We start from the raw sequence: 16,408 nt of genomic DNA on the forward strand, positions 1-16,408 counted from the left end.
TCGTTAACATCATGTGTTCAAATTATATAATATTGTAATATTAAGCCATAAAAAGTATGTTATTTGAGATACGTCACTTTGCGAAAAAATGTTTGTTTTAAGAGTGAGTTACGTCACTGTGCATAGTTCTTGGGATATAACAATAATGCCAAATTGAAGTTGGAAAACTGTAAATTTGTTCATTTGTATACATCTAAGTTGCTGTATTCATCTTTAATAGACTAACTTATAAAAAATAGTAAACAAACGATAGAACCAAAAGTATTATTTCTTTCATTAATTAATTAAACATGTTTATGAAATTAATAGTAAAAGAACAAACTAATAAGGCTTATGACCTTTCACCAAAAACCGAAAAATGTTGTATAAAGTTAATACTACAAATTAACAGTATTATGTGAATATAAAGCTGTAAGAAAGAAAAATAAAATTCATGACAGTGTCTATATAATGAAATTAAAAATGAATTATGGTATCGAAATTAGAGTATAATATTATTCTTTTAAGAAAACATGAGTATGAGCATAACTTAAATGAGTATAGTTAAATAGCACTTCCATACAATACTCAAAATTACTGTACCATATCCATAAAGAAATGGGCAAAAAACAGTCCTGAAGTTAACAAAACTACAAAAAGAAAGAAACTCGTTTTTTGAAACCATCGTAATGGTCGAGGTGCATCAATTGCTGGTTATTTGTATATTTGTATGACGGGAGTAGATCAGTTGCAGAGAGATGTTAGTCTGCGTATTTGTCTTGCGCTACTTTCAGCTTTCGCAGGTTAAGCTTCTCGACCTTAAGATCTTTTACGTTCTTCTTGAGACTCTGAAGTTGGAGTTCCTTGTAGTCTAATTATAGGTTGCGGGTTTTGTAGAAATTAGTTGTCGACAGTGACGTAACTAGTGGCGGAGGGGCAAACGGGGTTTGTGCCATGAGCGCCGGATTGGGCGGGCGTAAAACTGGGCAAATATTTATTTTCACTACAAGGCAAGGGAAGGAGTTTTAGCAAAGTATACGTCATAAAAATATACCTCAGAAACTTTAACAGGACAATAACGACTCACCAACCTTAGGATCATATCCATAGAGCATAAGTTACCTTCAAAGCTATCTTTTGAGGACATTACAAAAACGTTTGCAATCAAAAGAGTTAATTTTTGGTTTGCAAAGTTAAATTTTGGTTCCAACTTTTTGCGTTTACATATAACATAGCTACATCAATTTAAGAAATTTGCAAAATGTCTGAGTATAATACTTGAGACAATAGCTTGACTGTCATAATTAAATATTCTATTCTAAAGTAGCAGACTGTTGATTCATTCTACACATATGCGCATCACGATATAATTCAAAAAAAAATTGTGGATTGCAGTTATTATGATAAGACTATAAGAATATGTCAAACATACTACTCTTAGATTATTAGATAATCAACTACTAATTAGTTTGGTGTTTTATCTTGTAATAAAAGTTAAATTATTTACTGCAATTTTGAAAACAAGTTTTACCACTTTAAGAAAAATAGAATAGGAGAATTACTGTGTTTTGCCAATACCAGGTGTAGTCGAGGAACGTTTTGGTTTTGTTGATCAGGGAAGGCTCTAAGGCGAGTTCTGGCAACTGGCGATAACTAACCTAGTTGCGTCGCTGGTTGTCGGTGACCTCTTTAAAACTCTTATTTCCATCATGTTCTTCCAGTTTACGTCTTTTGCATTACTTCCCTCTGGTTCTAGAATACGTAGAATTCTAAGTTCTTTGAAAAGCTGCCTGAAGTTGAGGGAAACACTATGCTGTAGTTCCACTATCTCAAAAGGTTGCTTTCTACGAGCCAGCTTGATCACAGGGACCAGTTGTGAAGGCATAAAAATATTTCCTGTTTGCCTAAACAACATATTAAAACAAATTACGCATTAAGGTGAACACACACACACACACAAATAGAAAGTCGTTTGAGATACGACTCTGTGTGAGCAATAGAAACTTATCTTAATTTTTCTTGCAAACTGTCGTATCTTCAGTTACGGCAGTTCGACAGATATTTAATTCTCTATAATTGAGATACGACAAATATCAAACTGCTTATTCCACAGTTATATTTAGGAATTTAGATACGGCTATTAAAGAGAATTATAGAGCTCCTTAAGGAGAATTCGGGGCTGGTCTTAACTCAAAATCTTTTCTTTTTTATTTTTTTCTTTTCTTTTTTTTTAGATACGACACTGCAAACAAAGGAACGATTTATAATACAAAGGTAAAAATTCTTGGGATAGATTTTATTTTTAAAATAAAAAATATCCTATTCTGACGGATGGGGGTGGGGGAGGGCGATCGAGTCTCGAAGAAGAAAATGTCTTACCACTGGTCTAATTCTTAGCACTGTGTCGTTCGTGCACATGATCCCGTGTACGATTTCCGGTGGAGAGCATAAAAAATTAATCCATACAAAGAAATGCTAACAAAATGCATATTGTCGGAGGAGAGAGGTGTTTGTGTACCCTAAAGAAAATACAGCGGAAAATATTTGCAGTAGTGATGCTTTCTATTCAGAAAAACTTGGCGAGCAGCATTTCAGATTTCAATGAAGTCATAAAAAAATTTGAAGCTCGAAAAGAACGAAGAAAGACCTTCCACTCTAAAACAATGCATAGTTTACTTAATTAAATAATTTTGTTTAACTGCGTGCATGAATATATGCAATTTTCTTGCTTTTTCCTTCTGTTTAGGTTAACGATATCATTCGTGGCTTACAGCACATGCTATATATCCGATTTATCTCTTATTCAATAACATGAACGTAGAAGTTTTGTATATAAATAGTGTATAAACGTACATTGATAGTGGTTGTTTGAAAAAAAAAAAAAAAAGAGAATACACTTTAATCAATAAATATACACATGGAGCTTAAAAAGACTTTCCTCTTCATATTTGCTGAATATTTTTGGATAAGACTCAAGAATGCTGGGGGAGGGGAGCACTTGCGCGTAACTACATACCTTTGATATTGCAACATTGCAACCAGTGCTTCTACAGACCACGAACCGCTACTGTAATCTATACGATTAGATCGTAAAGTTACAGTAGTGCGCTGCACAGTAGAAAGGAAAGTTTTCCTTTCCTTTTAAGTTGGAGAACATTAACAAACATTTTGATCGATTTCAACTCCAACCAGTAGTGACTATGAAAGTTTAAAGAAAACACACGTCGTATGTCATCATAGTTAAATATATATTTTTATTCTCTTTCTGTCCCAAAACACAGTACACATGATTTTCCGGGCTAAAATTGTCTGTTTGAACTTCATCTTCTTGGATGATGTTGAAAGTCGCCATTCTATGGATTGTTGCTTCGATTCCAGTGTAACGGAAGCCACCCATGTTTCGTCGCCTGTGACAATTTTGTTTTCAAAATAATCATTCTACACTGTACCGCTCAAAGAAAGTCAACGCACTGGCTAAACGTTTGGACTTGTGTACCCTTCGTTACTCAGTGTGAGCGCCACTTTCGATAATTTAAGCGTTGAGTTACAATTTCAACGAAAACTTTTCTTGAAACGTGAAGAAACTCATCAGGTAATGAAGTCGTAAATCGTGTGTTCTCTTTCACTTTTTCGTCAATTTTCTGCAGTGATGACAGAAGGTCGACCAATTCGTTCCTCATCATGAACATTTGTGCTGCCATCTTCAGAAGCTCTAACCCATTTCTGTACCATTCCATCGTTCATAAGTTTCCTCCATACACTTCACTAATCTGGCTGATAATTTCGGCTGCTTTCACTTCTTTAGCAGTAAGAAAAACGAATGATAGCGCGTATTTCAAAGTCAATGGGATTCTCAATCGGCGGAGGAATTTTAACTAGTCACAAACAAACGTAAGCATGTCCGAATGCTTCCGTAATTGCGTCTGTGGCTTGCAAACATGTATGCATATACACAGCGCGCATGCGCGGGATGCCGACCACATTGCTGGAGCTGTCGAATTTCAAAACGGCACTTACTGTATGGTCTACTTTTTTAAAAAAATATCTCATACTACTGTACATAAGTTCCACTTCAGACATAGCCCGTTGGTCACCCACAAACTGGTAAACTCTCCTGAATTCAAATCGGAAATAAATTATAGAATTTACTACTTATTAATTAAATAATCCAATTCTATTAAATCAGTAGAATCATGCTACAAAGATAATAGAATCATGTTACAGAATAGAAATGTGCAATTTTAAATTTTCCGAATCCAAAGAAATCCTCGTGTACCCCAGATTAAATACCACTGACTTAAGCAGTACTGACCCAACTTTGTATGGTGAATGCAACCACTAATGTGAACCATATAGATGGACCAGGTTAGGAATTGCACGAGGTAGATTGAAAATGACTTAAAAAAAAAAAAAAACAATATTTACATCCAATAATCATACCCTCTCGACTGAAAGAGACGGCAAAGGAAATAAAATTATTTTAATGTGCTTAATATTAGATATTGTACTTTAAGTTTATATATTTGCTCTGACAGTCACTTTTAGAATAATGTTAAATAAGAAAACTATTAACTTTAATGTATAGAATATACGTATATTTTTGTACCTATATTTTCAATATTTGTTTAAATCTTTTCTTCTACAGTCCGTGATCGAAGAAGGAGTCGTTCCAAAACTCCATCATCACATACTCGAACATCATCCCGATCGAGTGAGGTATCTTCTTCATCCAGCCAAGATACATCCAGAACTACACCTTCCCCAGGGTAAGTGCGCACTATCTTCTGTATATAATTGCAAATGAACAGGTTTGTGTAGTTGTAGTAACACATCTATCACTGAGAATCATCTTAATTCTTAATTTATTTTTTTAAATCCTTAACCGACTTCACAAATGTAGTCAACTTGCTTAAAATGTTACAGAGCAATGTAATGTCTAATGAAAGTGTTCCGAAACTTTGGAATGCAACTCCTATATCGTTATGCAACCATAATCACGCCAAAGAATTTCTGGTTGCCTATAAGCATGTTACCTTACCGCATTAACCCAGCATCCATTGAGATGTTCATGGTCTAGCTCCAAACATGACCATCAGATCCTAAAGAAATGTATATGAGACCACCAGGAAGATATACTCTTTCATACAAAGAATGAAACATCGAAATCAGTGCACCTTTGTTGAAGTTATGCGTGAATAATACCATGAATCAACACGTTGGTATATATATTCGTACGTATTGATTCGAGAACCTTCTCCTGTTTTTGCAGTCGGTTAAAAATACGATGATTGTAAGCAACAGTTCTCAATATATGATCACAGTATTGGATTGGCTTTCAGTTAAGTTGATTTTAACTTCCCTTTCAGTAGCAAAGCTATATAAGACTGAACCTACTGATTAACGTGGAATATGAACATGAGCTCCCGCCAGGAATCGAACCCGGGTCTCGCACATCAAAGGCGCGTACACTAACCACTTAGCCATGAAGGAGCTCTAGATTGAGTGTGAGTTGAGCGTCCCGTACAGCAGCAAGCCTATATGAGACGCGAACCTAGAGTTTTACGTGGGATCCGAACCACGTGAACTCCTGCTGGAAATCGAAGCCAGGTCTCCTGCTTCAAAAGCATTACAATACATCACGGAGTTCACAATAACGAGAGCACTTATGAGCGACCATGAAGACAACGAAATGAGATTCGAGTCTAAGCTTTTCCTTACCTGAAGCCTATCATTATACTCTAACCAGTATTTGATTTACTCCCTTAACCCCTTCGGTCCCAGACTGCAAAGCTTTTAAAACCATCTTTCAAATTTTGTATGCTACATCATTTAAAATCATATTTTACAATTTATTTTTCAGAATTTGATTTTTTTTTTGTTGATTCACAAAAAAAAACTATGTTCACGTTCGTGGACATTGGTTCAATAACAAGTAATTGCATGTTTAAATATTTGTGAACAATTATGATATATATATATATATATATATATATATATATATATATTTTTTTTTTTTTTTTTTTTTTTTTTTGCTATACTACACCTTTCTGACATATTATTACATTATTGTGACACAACAAATCAACGGCTATGTTTGTATACTTAAATTAGCATGAACTGAATACTTTATTATTAAATATAATTCGTTTATTTAGTAATATTTTTCTTACATTTTCTCCTTTCTTGAGAACATAAGATGATACATCAAATTGTTTGTTGTGTTCCTGAATACCCAGTTTCTCATTTTTGTGGAACTTTTCATTTCGACTTTTCGAAAACAAGCATATAGTCAATGGTTTCGTTCTTTTCATTCTTAGGAGAGCTTCTAGATTTGTTGAGGGTTCAGATAATGATCAAGATTTTATAGGTGATGACTTCAATAACTCTAACAGTGAAGATGACGATGGTGATGTTGCAAGAGACGAAAATGGTAAGCAATAAATTGTACTCCTTATCTGTTCTAAAGAACTGAATTATCTTCACGAAGTTATTTGGCCAATCACAGGCCCGTCCACTTAGTTGTAGTGTGACATCTTCGAACTTGAATTTTAACTAGCTTAGAATTTTGTCCAATTTTTGTCTATTTTTGCCCAACCAAGAAATAATTTTGTACCATTTAAATTAACAAAAGAGGGTCATTTCAAAATTCGGCTAGGGGAAAGGAGGGTAAGTTGACGAGGTGTTTAAGATGACGAATTGTCAATTTCAGAATCATGAAGTGATATGGCAACACAGCCTTCATGCGGTTCAGAAGGCACTAGTGCCACACGTGTTGGGAGATAGAAACTATTCCAATCGGCCGTGTTCCAGTTGACCAGGAGTGGTTTGACTGTTTGCACGTCGGTTCGTTGTAAAATTCCGGTGTCAGAAAATAACGTCTGATGCTATTGTGGTAAGTGCCCAGGACATGATTTCTGTTTTTTCGAATCAGTGTAGTATATTAATTACATCAATAGCTCAATGAAACTCAGAAATAACTTGATGACAGATTTGTCCCTTTTGCAATAAAAAATGGCTGTTTCGCGTAAGATGATGAATCAAATAGGCGGACAAGATGGCGAATTCGTCATCTTGCCCGAGCTGCATGAGCCTAACAAGGGAGCAATTTGGAAGAATAGCTTATGACTATGTTGAGACTATGAAGTTTCCTCACCGATTCAACCAAGAAGAGAAGAAGGCCAGCAAGGATTTCATCAACACCTTTATGAATAAATTTCATTACTCTCTGCGAAAAGCGGAACTACATCTGCAGGGAGGCTAGCTGCTTCAACAAAACAAATGTTGAATCATTCTTTAATGTCTATAAAGATGTTTTAAATAAGAAACACTTTGAATCTCATCAGATTTTTTAACATGGATAAAGCGGGCTGTTGAACTGTACCCACGAATACTCCAAACGTATTAAGTTCAAAAGGAAATCGAAGAGTAATTAAAGTTTCTTCTGCTGAAAGAGGTGTGAATGTAAGTGTGGGTTGTCGTTTTAGTGCTGTTGGCAACTACGTCTCACCATTCTTTATTTTCCCCAAGGTGCGTATGCAGGAACACTTTTTGAACAATGCTCCTCCTGGCTCTGCTGGTATCTGGAATAAGTCCCATCCCATGTTACCTTACTAGCAGTTAACGTGTGCAGAGAAAATCATATTAGCCTCTTAGGATTTCCTCCGCACACAAGCCACCGGACGCAGCCTTTGGATGTTGCTCTGTATGGTCCATTGAAAACTGCATATAGCCGTGCTTGTGATGACTACTAGATGGCTCCTCCAGGTGAGAGAATCAGCATAAAGAATGTTGCTGCCATTCAATATGGCATATAGTAGGGTGGCCACGATCAGTCACGCAGTAAAGGGTTTCCGTGCTACAGGGTTAGTGCCATTAAATTTTCAGATTTTCAGTGATTCTGATTTCGAGCCATCATTGACAACCGAAAACCAATATGTTCCTGAAGTTACAGCGACCACAGCAACTGAAATAAGTGCCAGGGAACATTCAACAACTACAATGTCTAACTTAGCATCTGCATCATCTGTATCAGTACCTAAACCTTCTATTCCAAAATTGTCTGCTTCCTTTGCGCAATTTAACCAAATACACTCTGAACCTGCATCAAAACTTCCAGAACCCGATTCTTCCATTTATGAACCCGGACCATCTCATGCAGACCCTGGACCCTCAAATGCGAAATCATACAATGGTCACCCCTTCTTCCTAAAGCAGTTAACGAAGGAAGGAAACAGCGAAAGAAGCTGCCTTTGTTGCTTATCACCAGCAGTCCTGTCAAAAGAACTCTGAAAGAAAGGAAAGCCGGGAAATAAGCAAAAAAGAAGACAAAAGAAGATATGCGTACCCAGAAAAAAGGAACACGGAAACGAAAAGACAAATCTCCGTAGTATACAAAGAAGACATGTATTCAGTCGACTCCTCTGACTCTTCTATATCAGTGACTTACATGGACGAAGACGACGATTCAGATGTTTTGGGGGAAGGAGTGTGTGTAGTATGTAATGAATATGCTAAAAGTGAAACGTGGTTCGCTTGTAATGTGTGTCAGAATTGGGCCCATGTTGCTTGTACTGAATTGCCTGTAACAGAAGCAAAATTCAAAGCATACATCTGTGACTTTTGTGCTTGAAATCACATTGCGCTTGTGGTCATATTCTTCTGTTCATGTTATTATTTGTGTATTCTGCAAAATACTGCGTTTGAAATACAATAATTAGTCCAGTTCTGTTCTCGCTTTTTGTCTCGTCATCTTACCCACCTATGGAAGTCATCTTACCCGCATAGGAGGGTAAGATGACGAAAATGATATGGGGTCAATAAAAGTGAAATATCATCGTAGCTTTTGAATTTAAAACCATCAAACAATTAACAGAGTAAAACGAAAGTCTAATAATTGCCGTGAACATAAAATCGAAACATTTCATCAACACAAGGCTGACAAAACATGCATAGAAGCTTACTATCGTCAACTTACCCTCCCTTCCCCTACTTTGATTACCTGTACTGCAGTATCTTCCAATTCGAAATATAAATTAATTCAGAATTTTGTCCAAATAACCTTACGTATAATAACTCAGTTCTTTAGGATAGATAACGACTAAAACAATTTATTGCTTATCATTTTCGTTTCTTGCAACAACGCTATCGCTATCTTCACTGCTAAGGTTACTGGAGTCAATATCCATAAAACCTGGATTATTATCTGAATCGTCGATACCTGAACCCTCTACAAATCTAGAACATCTTTTGCGGTTAGCTCTCGTAAGGATGAAAAAATGAAACAATTGACTATATGCTTGCAATATTTGTTATATCAATGATTAGCACAAATAGTAGAAATTAGTGTAGTTACAAATTTTCCTACATGTTTTAACCCTCAACTGGTGTAGTGAATTTTTAGTGCACAGTTAGTGACGTGAGGTCCCTGGGACCCCTTACTAATTATTAAATATAAAAAGGAGCACAATTTCTTTTAAAAGTCAAACTTGCTTTAATTATACATTGTAGCCATAGGACATAACGCACCATAGATATAATAATGAAATATAGCAATGTGCATGGATATAAAACGGTCAAACCAGTCTGGCATAAGTTTTCTAATGTAAATAAAGGTAGCTTTATATATTGCTACACTGACACTGATATACAAATTATAATAAACGAACCCCTCAAAACTATTGTCAATGGAAGGCAAGGCATTTACAAATTTGTGAATTTTTTTAAGTATATATTAGCTTCGCCAATTTTGCAAAGGTTTGTTCTACCTTACTTCTCACTGCCTCGCTGTCACTTTCTGACAAAACATGTAACATGTAATTAACTTTTTTTCTGTAAATTCAGAATTATATACATTCACACTAGATGGGCCAGGTTTGTCAACTATATTGTACGAGAAAAAGTGAATATTTTTTTAAAAAATGTATAAAATGTGAACACTGCCGAGCTCCTTCGTGGATAAGCGGTTAGCGTACGCGCCTTTGGCGTCGCAGACCTGCGTTCGATTCCCGACAGGAGCTCATATGGTTCGCCTTTCACGTTGATCAATAGGTCCTGTCTCATATAGCCTCGCTGCTCAGAGGGACGTTAAAACTCAAAATCAACTCAAGTCATGAACGCTGCCTTGGAACAAAATAGTAACACAATTAGTGACGTGTGGTCAATAGGACTCCACTAACTGCAAGGAAACGAAACAGTGACATTTAGACATCCGAACTCTACAGCTACTTATAGCCAATTGCGAGCGAGGAAGGTACTAGGAGTGGCACGTATTCAAAGTCAATCGTCTGCTAGATTAAGAAGGGGAAAAAAGGTGTTCGGTGTCCGTGGGACCTCACGCCACCAATTAAGGGTTAATAATGAAAATAAAATACCGTATTCTCGCGTGTATAAGCCGCACCCTTAAAATTTACCTTTACATCCGTTTTAAAAAATCTCAAGGATAAGCCGCGGGTAGAATGTCTATCAAGCTACAGCTAAAATAAAATCATGTGTACGTACTTATCACACACTAAGACTTTTTTATTCTAAAATAAAATCACACTGTCACTACCACTAGAGAGGTTGCTCAAAATGTACAGTTGTAATGTTATTCACTGTCACTACCAGTAGAGAGGTTGCTTGCATTAGAGGCATCACTGGCATCACGACCACTATCGCTGATATCCCATAGCATATCATCCTGGGAGCCGTCTAGAGCATTGGATATTCCATACCTCAAAAATCCTTTGACGATCGTTTCAGGTTTAACACTTTCCCAGACTGCCAGAATCCATTCACACACAAGCCGCACAGTCGGACGTTTGATCTTACCTTTGGGTGTATGGTCATGGTTTCCTGCAATCATCCAATCATTGTAAAGTCTCCTGAATGAACTTTTAAAGGAGCGATTAACAGTAACATTAAGGGGCTGAAGCATGGAAGTAAGGCCCCCAGGAACAATAGCTATGTCAGTTTTACACTCACTTAATGTTCGCTTCACACGAGGAGTCACGTGATCTCGGAAACTATCCCAAACTAACAAGCTCTTAGGTTTCAGCAAACCACCAGGTCTTCTGTTCCACAACATTTGTAGCCAGTCCAACACCAGATTCTCTTCCATCCATCCTTTTTCCTGAGCACGCACAAAAATACCCGGCGGTATGTCTTTTGGTACAGTCTTTCACTTCAAGACAACGTAGGGTGGTGTTTTTTTTCATCTGCCAGAACAGCCAGCATAACGGTGCATCGCTGCTTCTCACCACCTGTAGTCTTTATTCTTACGGTGCGCGAGCCTCTTGGCGCAACTATAGTAGACATAGGCATGTCCCAGTAAATGGGTGTTTGATCAGCATTACCGATTTGGGAGAGCGCATACCCATTGGCTTGTCGCTTTTGGATAATGAATCTCTGAAACTTCAAAATTTCATCGTCAAAGTCTGCTGGAAGACGTTGAGCAACTGTTGTCCTACGACGCAGTGACAAGCCATTCCGACGCATGAAACGGGCACACCATCCAGCACTTGCTCGAAAATCTTGGCTTACTCCCAACCGACGATTCTTTTCAAGAGCTTGAAAGCATATCATATCAACTGTAACAGCATAACCTGAACTTCTATTCTCATTAACGTAAGATAAAGTATTTTCTTCCAATTGTGGATACTTAGCTGCTTTTACACGAAACGCCTTCCTCTTGCCCCTTGTTGCTTGAAGTTCATTCTTCTGCTTTTTCCAACGTGGCACGTTGGATTCATCCACGTGAAAATGAATTGCAGCAGCTCGGTTCCCGTTTTCCTCAGAGAATCGGATAACTTGCAATTTAAAATGTGCATCGTAGCTAAGTCGTTTGGACATTTTCCTTAGAAGAAATCCACAAGGCACGCTCTTCGTAACGTATAGGTGCAGCGCACGAAACAGACTGCCTTCTCGTAGAAAAAACTCTTGAGTGCGCGATTATTATCGCAGAGGAATCTTTTATTCGTTTACCGGTAATTGTTAATTCAAATCAACAATAGCGGTATTTGAGTTAACGTGTTTGTTCCTGTGTTGAATTGTTGTTTCGTCTGATTGTGGCCTTGTGGATTTGTTTTCTATAAGTGTTTCTTGTGATGTACGGTAAATACCGTACAACAAACACAAAAAATTAATACCGTAATTATCTTTAAGCCATTTTAAATCATTCACGTGTATAAGCCGCACCCTACATTTTCGTTTGCTTTTTCGTGAAAAAAGTGCGGCTTAAACACGCGAGGATACGGTATTGGTGCCCTTAAATAGATACTTTACTTCTTTCAATGCATTTATATCGTGTTGCCTTTCTATCATGTACAATTTTGCAGCAAAACAAACCTAAAAAATAATACGAAAAAATATAGAAACAACTATCAAATATAAAACCAGTGTACACAATATCACAAAAAAAACTTGATTGTAGCAATAATATATATGGACGAAAATAATACATACTTTTCCGACTTGCAAAAGCCTGTGTTCCACCAGCACCTGCCATCTCATAGAACTGAAGGGTGGCTGCCACTTGCACTCGAGCTTACCGAAAAAAAAAAAAAGAAAATATATATAATTCATGGTAAAAAGAAAATATATGGTGTTCAGACGTCCACGCGTGTGTACGCCAGGAATTAATTCGAGCAGATTTAACGGAACGAACAGGAAAAATGTATCAATTTGTGTCCACAAATGTGAACATATTGACGGAAGGGGTTAACGGACAACTTCGTAACACAGATTTCTAGCTGGTATTTGATTTCCTTTCTTAACGGACAACTTCATAACACGAACTTGTGACTAGTATTTGATTTCCTCTCATATTGGACAACATAATATACGAACTTTTTTTATGGTCCCGGCAGAAATACAAGTATTATTACGGAGCACAACTCCTTAATGGCAGATGCAGTCCGGGGCTAGGGGAACTAGGCCTCCCAGGTTTTTGAGTGACAAAAATAATTTAAGCTATTATTTATATATTTTTGAAAGTTTAGAGTAAACTCATGATATACCTATCATAGTCTGGTATCTGGCTGCCACCTGCAGTTTTTACTTTCTAGATCCGTCACTGGAACTCCTCCCCTTTTATGGATACTCAAATAAAGACACGGATAGTCTTCTTCTTCCCCAGCTTTTTTAGTAATTTATCCATGCATAAGGGATACCAGTTTTTCTTCACTTGGTACATATTTATCATACAAAATAAAGCATAGTTAGAAAAATTAATCATTGTGATGACGAAGCCGTCCGATTGACTCAGCAGTTCATAAAATTCAGATAGAAACTATTATCCACAGGAGTAGTACATCTGTACATATGGGAGGTAAATATTAGCGTCTTTTTCTGAAGAAATTCGCGAGCCGTAATAGCTGGTGATTTCTATCTAAATTTTCAGTATTTAATAATAATTTTGCATTCTTTCTTATTGCGCTACCTTTACTCTTAGTGCAGTCAACACCTGAATTAAGAAATCTTTGCAGGGGAATGACATGTAGATGAGAGGAAAATTACCACACAGACAGTATATAGCCTATTTTGTAATCACATCCCCCAATTATGTATAATTAATATACATAACGGCAACTTTTAGAATTTGGCTGAATAGAAATACTGGTGCTGACATCTGTTGTACAAATAAAGAGCTACATCTTTCCTTCAGGGCAAGCTACAGTAGATAGCAGCACCAGCGCTGATGCTATTCCCTTCAGTTGATGACTTGAAACGTATTAGCTTGAATCTCCGTATATCATTTCTCTATGACCCAATCTGGATCAAATTTGGCATAGTGATAGACCTTAAGCTGCTACACAAGTTTGTGAAATATTAATGATTTTTTAAAAACTATTATAAGTTTAAATAAAAATTCGTATTGATTAAAGTCCAGAAGGTATAACGTCGTTGGCTTCCCGTGCTTGGACCTGCTCGTCACTGGGGGTGGTAAGAGCAAGGGCGCCGATTTCTCTTTAAATTTGGGGGGCATTCAGATGCAGAAAGTATATATATGAAGATGATAAGACAAATTGCACTCAAATTATGCCAAATATTGCATATTCATAAATACAATAGAGGGGCCCACATGAGCTTTGGAGGGGGGCCTCGGCCTCCCAGGATCGGCGCCCTTGGGTAAGAGGGTAGCCAATCACCACCAACCGTCTACTGCGCTCAGTGAGCCACGAGTAACCAAGCTGGCCACTCCCATAAACGTCACTACAACTTTTAGCGGGAAGCCAACGGTGTTATACCTTCTCTACTATAGATAGACGAAGATTATATTTCATTTTATCCATATTTCATTGATTTGTCTTCCATTTGATAATCCTGCATCTATCTTCTTTACTTGCAATGTTACTTTTCTTCTGTATAAATCACCACTCAAAAATAGATTATTTGTGATATTTTTTGGGGGGGAGGGCAAATTCATGGGATCTCCATTATTTTCTAAGGAAAAATTCGATTCAGAATACGAGATTTTCAAAGCACTAGTAACTTTACTTGGACAAATTCGTGGGATCACATTAGACTGTCTTATATGGAAGAAATCAATTCAGAACGTGAGTTTTTCCCGGCAAGCCCGTATCCAGGAGGGGCTAGGGAGCCGGGTCTCCCCAAAATTTTTACTGGCCCCTCTAAAATTTTCACAATAGGCTTGCGAATAAACTATAATATGGGATGAACTATAATATTTTTGGATCGGGTCCCCCTAACTTTCACCGCCCCCCCCCTACATTTTCAAGCTGGCTACAGGCCTGTTTCCCGGAACGAATTACTCTCGTAAATCGACGTAGAACTTTATTTTATAATGTAGTCCATTACGATCTAGCTGTATCTTTTGTTCTTAAAAGGTCCGTAGCATTACGAGGTACTACTTACCCTAAAAGTACACTTCAGAAGCAAATAGTTAGCATTGTTGCCATCATTTATCCAGCAATTTGCCGTCATTTATCCACTCCTAATCGCAATTTTCTTTCTTTCGTAGGGGCTCCACTGGTAATTGGGTTTGTTAGAAAATGCTTCGAAAAGCTTCATATCATAACGTAGAGCTGAAGTGGTAGTTGCCTAACACACTATTTCTCAATGTTTGAACCTATTGTCTGTGATGCTCACGTAGAACAAATAAATAAATTGATTATTGAAGTCAGGGCCGCTTCTCCGCTTAGGCATGCTAGGCACGTGCCTAGGGCGCAAAAGATTTGGGGCGCAAAAAATTGGAGAGCGGCGGGTCCATAGGTGGTGGATAATGAAGACTCTCCAAAGAGCAAAAACAAAGAAAGGGAAAAGAGTAAGGGAGTTAGGGGAAAATCCCTTCCGAATCGAAACTGGCAAGGCAATAACTGAAGGCAGGGTGCTCTGAAAATAGTGAGGTGCGTCCTAGGGCGCCGTGGAGGTTAAAAACGTCCCTGATTGAAGTACTTTCTAGGATATGTAAGTTTCTTTTCCCTCTACTACGCTGAAGACAAACGGAGGGTATTGTGTTTCTCATGTCAGTATGTGGGTATGTATTCATGTCCCTTAGTTTTTCATTCTGGAACTGAAACGCCTGAACTGATTTCAATAAATGAGGTATCGTTGGAATCGTGGTGACAATCTGAGTAACATAGGATAAGTGACGTCACATCGTAGTCAACGTGGCGGATGTCAGTCTCCATTATGTCTAAGCTGATTTTTTTCTTTCTGTACAATATGGGTATGAAAAAAGCTCTCGTCATGAGGATTCCGAATCAAGTGTTTTAGAAAAAATGGTGGCCACAGACAACAGAGCGCTATTCTACAAGTAAACCAAAAATGTTATATAATGGTATAACCATCCACTGTTTTCTTTAGCTGCTATGCGGAATGAAATATTTCATTATGTCGCACGTCGTAGATTAAGTTGTTCTATGAATCCCATTAGCATTGTTCTATGACTCCATCAAGCAGTTACACCAATTGTTACGCTAGTAGTATCAATGTCTATCGACTTTAACTACCATCTGGAAAGAATCGACGTAACTTTTTGATAGATTGGTAGATCTACTCTATTGTTCTGTATCTATGACGTTGCCACGTGATGCAATTTGAGTCTCCAGACGAGAACCCAAGGATATACGATTATATCTAAGTTTTGCTTTATTTTTACTTGTAGAATAGTGCTCCGTAGTCCGTGGGCACCATTTGTAGAACAGCCGATAAATACAGTAAGAAGAGGAAAGGAGATCGATACAATTGTAAAGTAAAAGAGAGAACTTAAGACCCACAGTCATCCATAATGCATATGCGATGCGATACTTAATTGATTAAATAACTTCTTTTTTATTAGGTACAGTAGACTTTCGAGTATCCGTCTCGCCGGCCTAGTTTCCTTTTATCGTAAATAAAAAAGGGAGGCAAAACGTTGCATTGGCAACATTGCCAAGGCATTGGAAGCGAACGTCTGCTACGATCCTTCTACGTGTCGTGTGCAAAATAC

General features: G+C 37.4%; 1 protein-coding gene across 2 annotated transcripts in view; it reads left to right on the plus strand.

The window, feature by feature from the left end:
• Positions 1–16,408, plus strand: part of LOC145694457 (uncharacterized) — a 108,157-nt gene that overhangs the window by 75,284 nt on the left and 16,465 nt on the right. For both annotated transcript variants that reach the window (XM_081770726.1, XM_081770727.1), the window contains one exon: positions 4,625–4,745. In XM_081770726.1, the coding sequence (XP_081626852.1) occupies positions 4,625–4,745 (121 nt within the window). The remainder of the gene's footprint in view (positions 1–4,624; positions 4,746–16,408) is intronic.

The sequence above is a fragment of the Thermobia domestica genome, chromosome 9 (assembly GCF_964235325.1).
Source record: "Thermobia domestica chromosome 9, izTheDome1.hap1.1, whole genome shotgun sequence".
NCBI lineage: Eukaryota > Metazoa > Arthropoda > Insecta > Zygentoma > Lepismatidae > Thermobia > Thermobia domestica.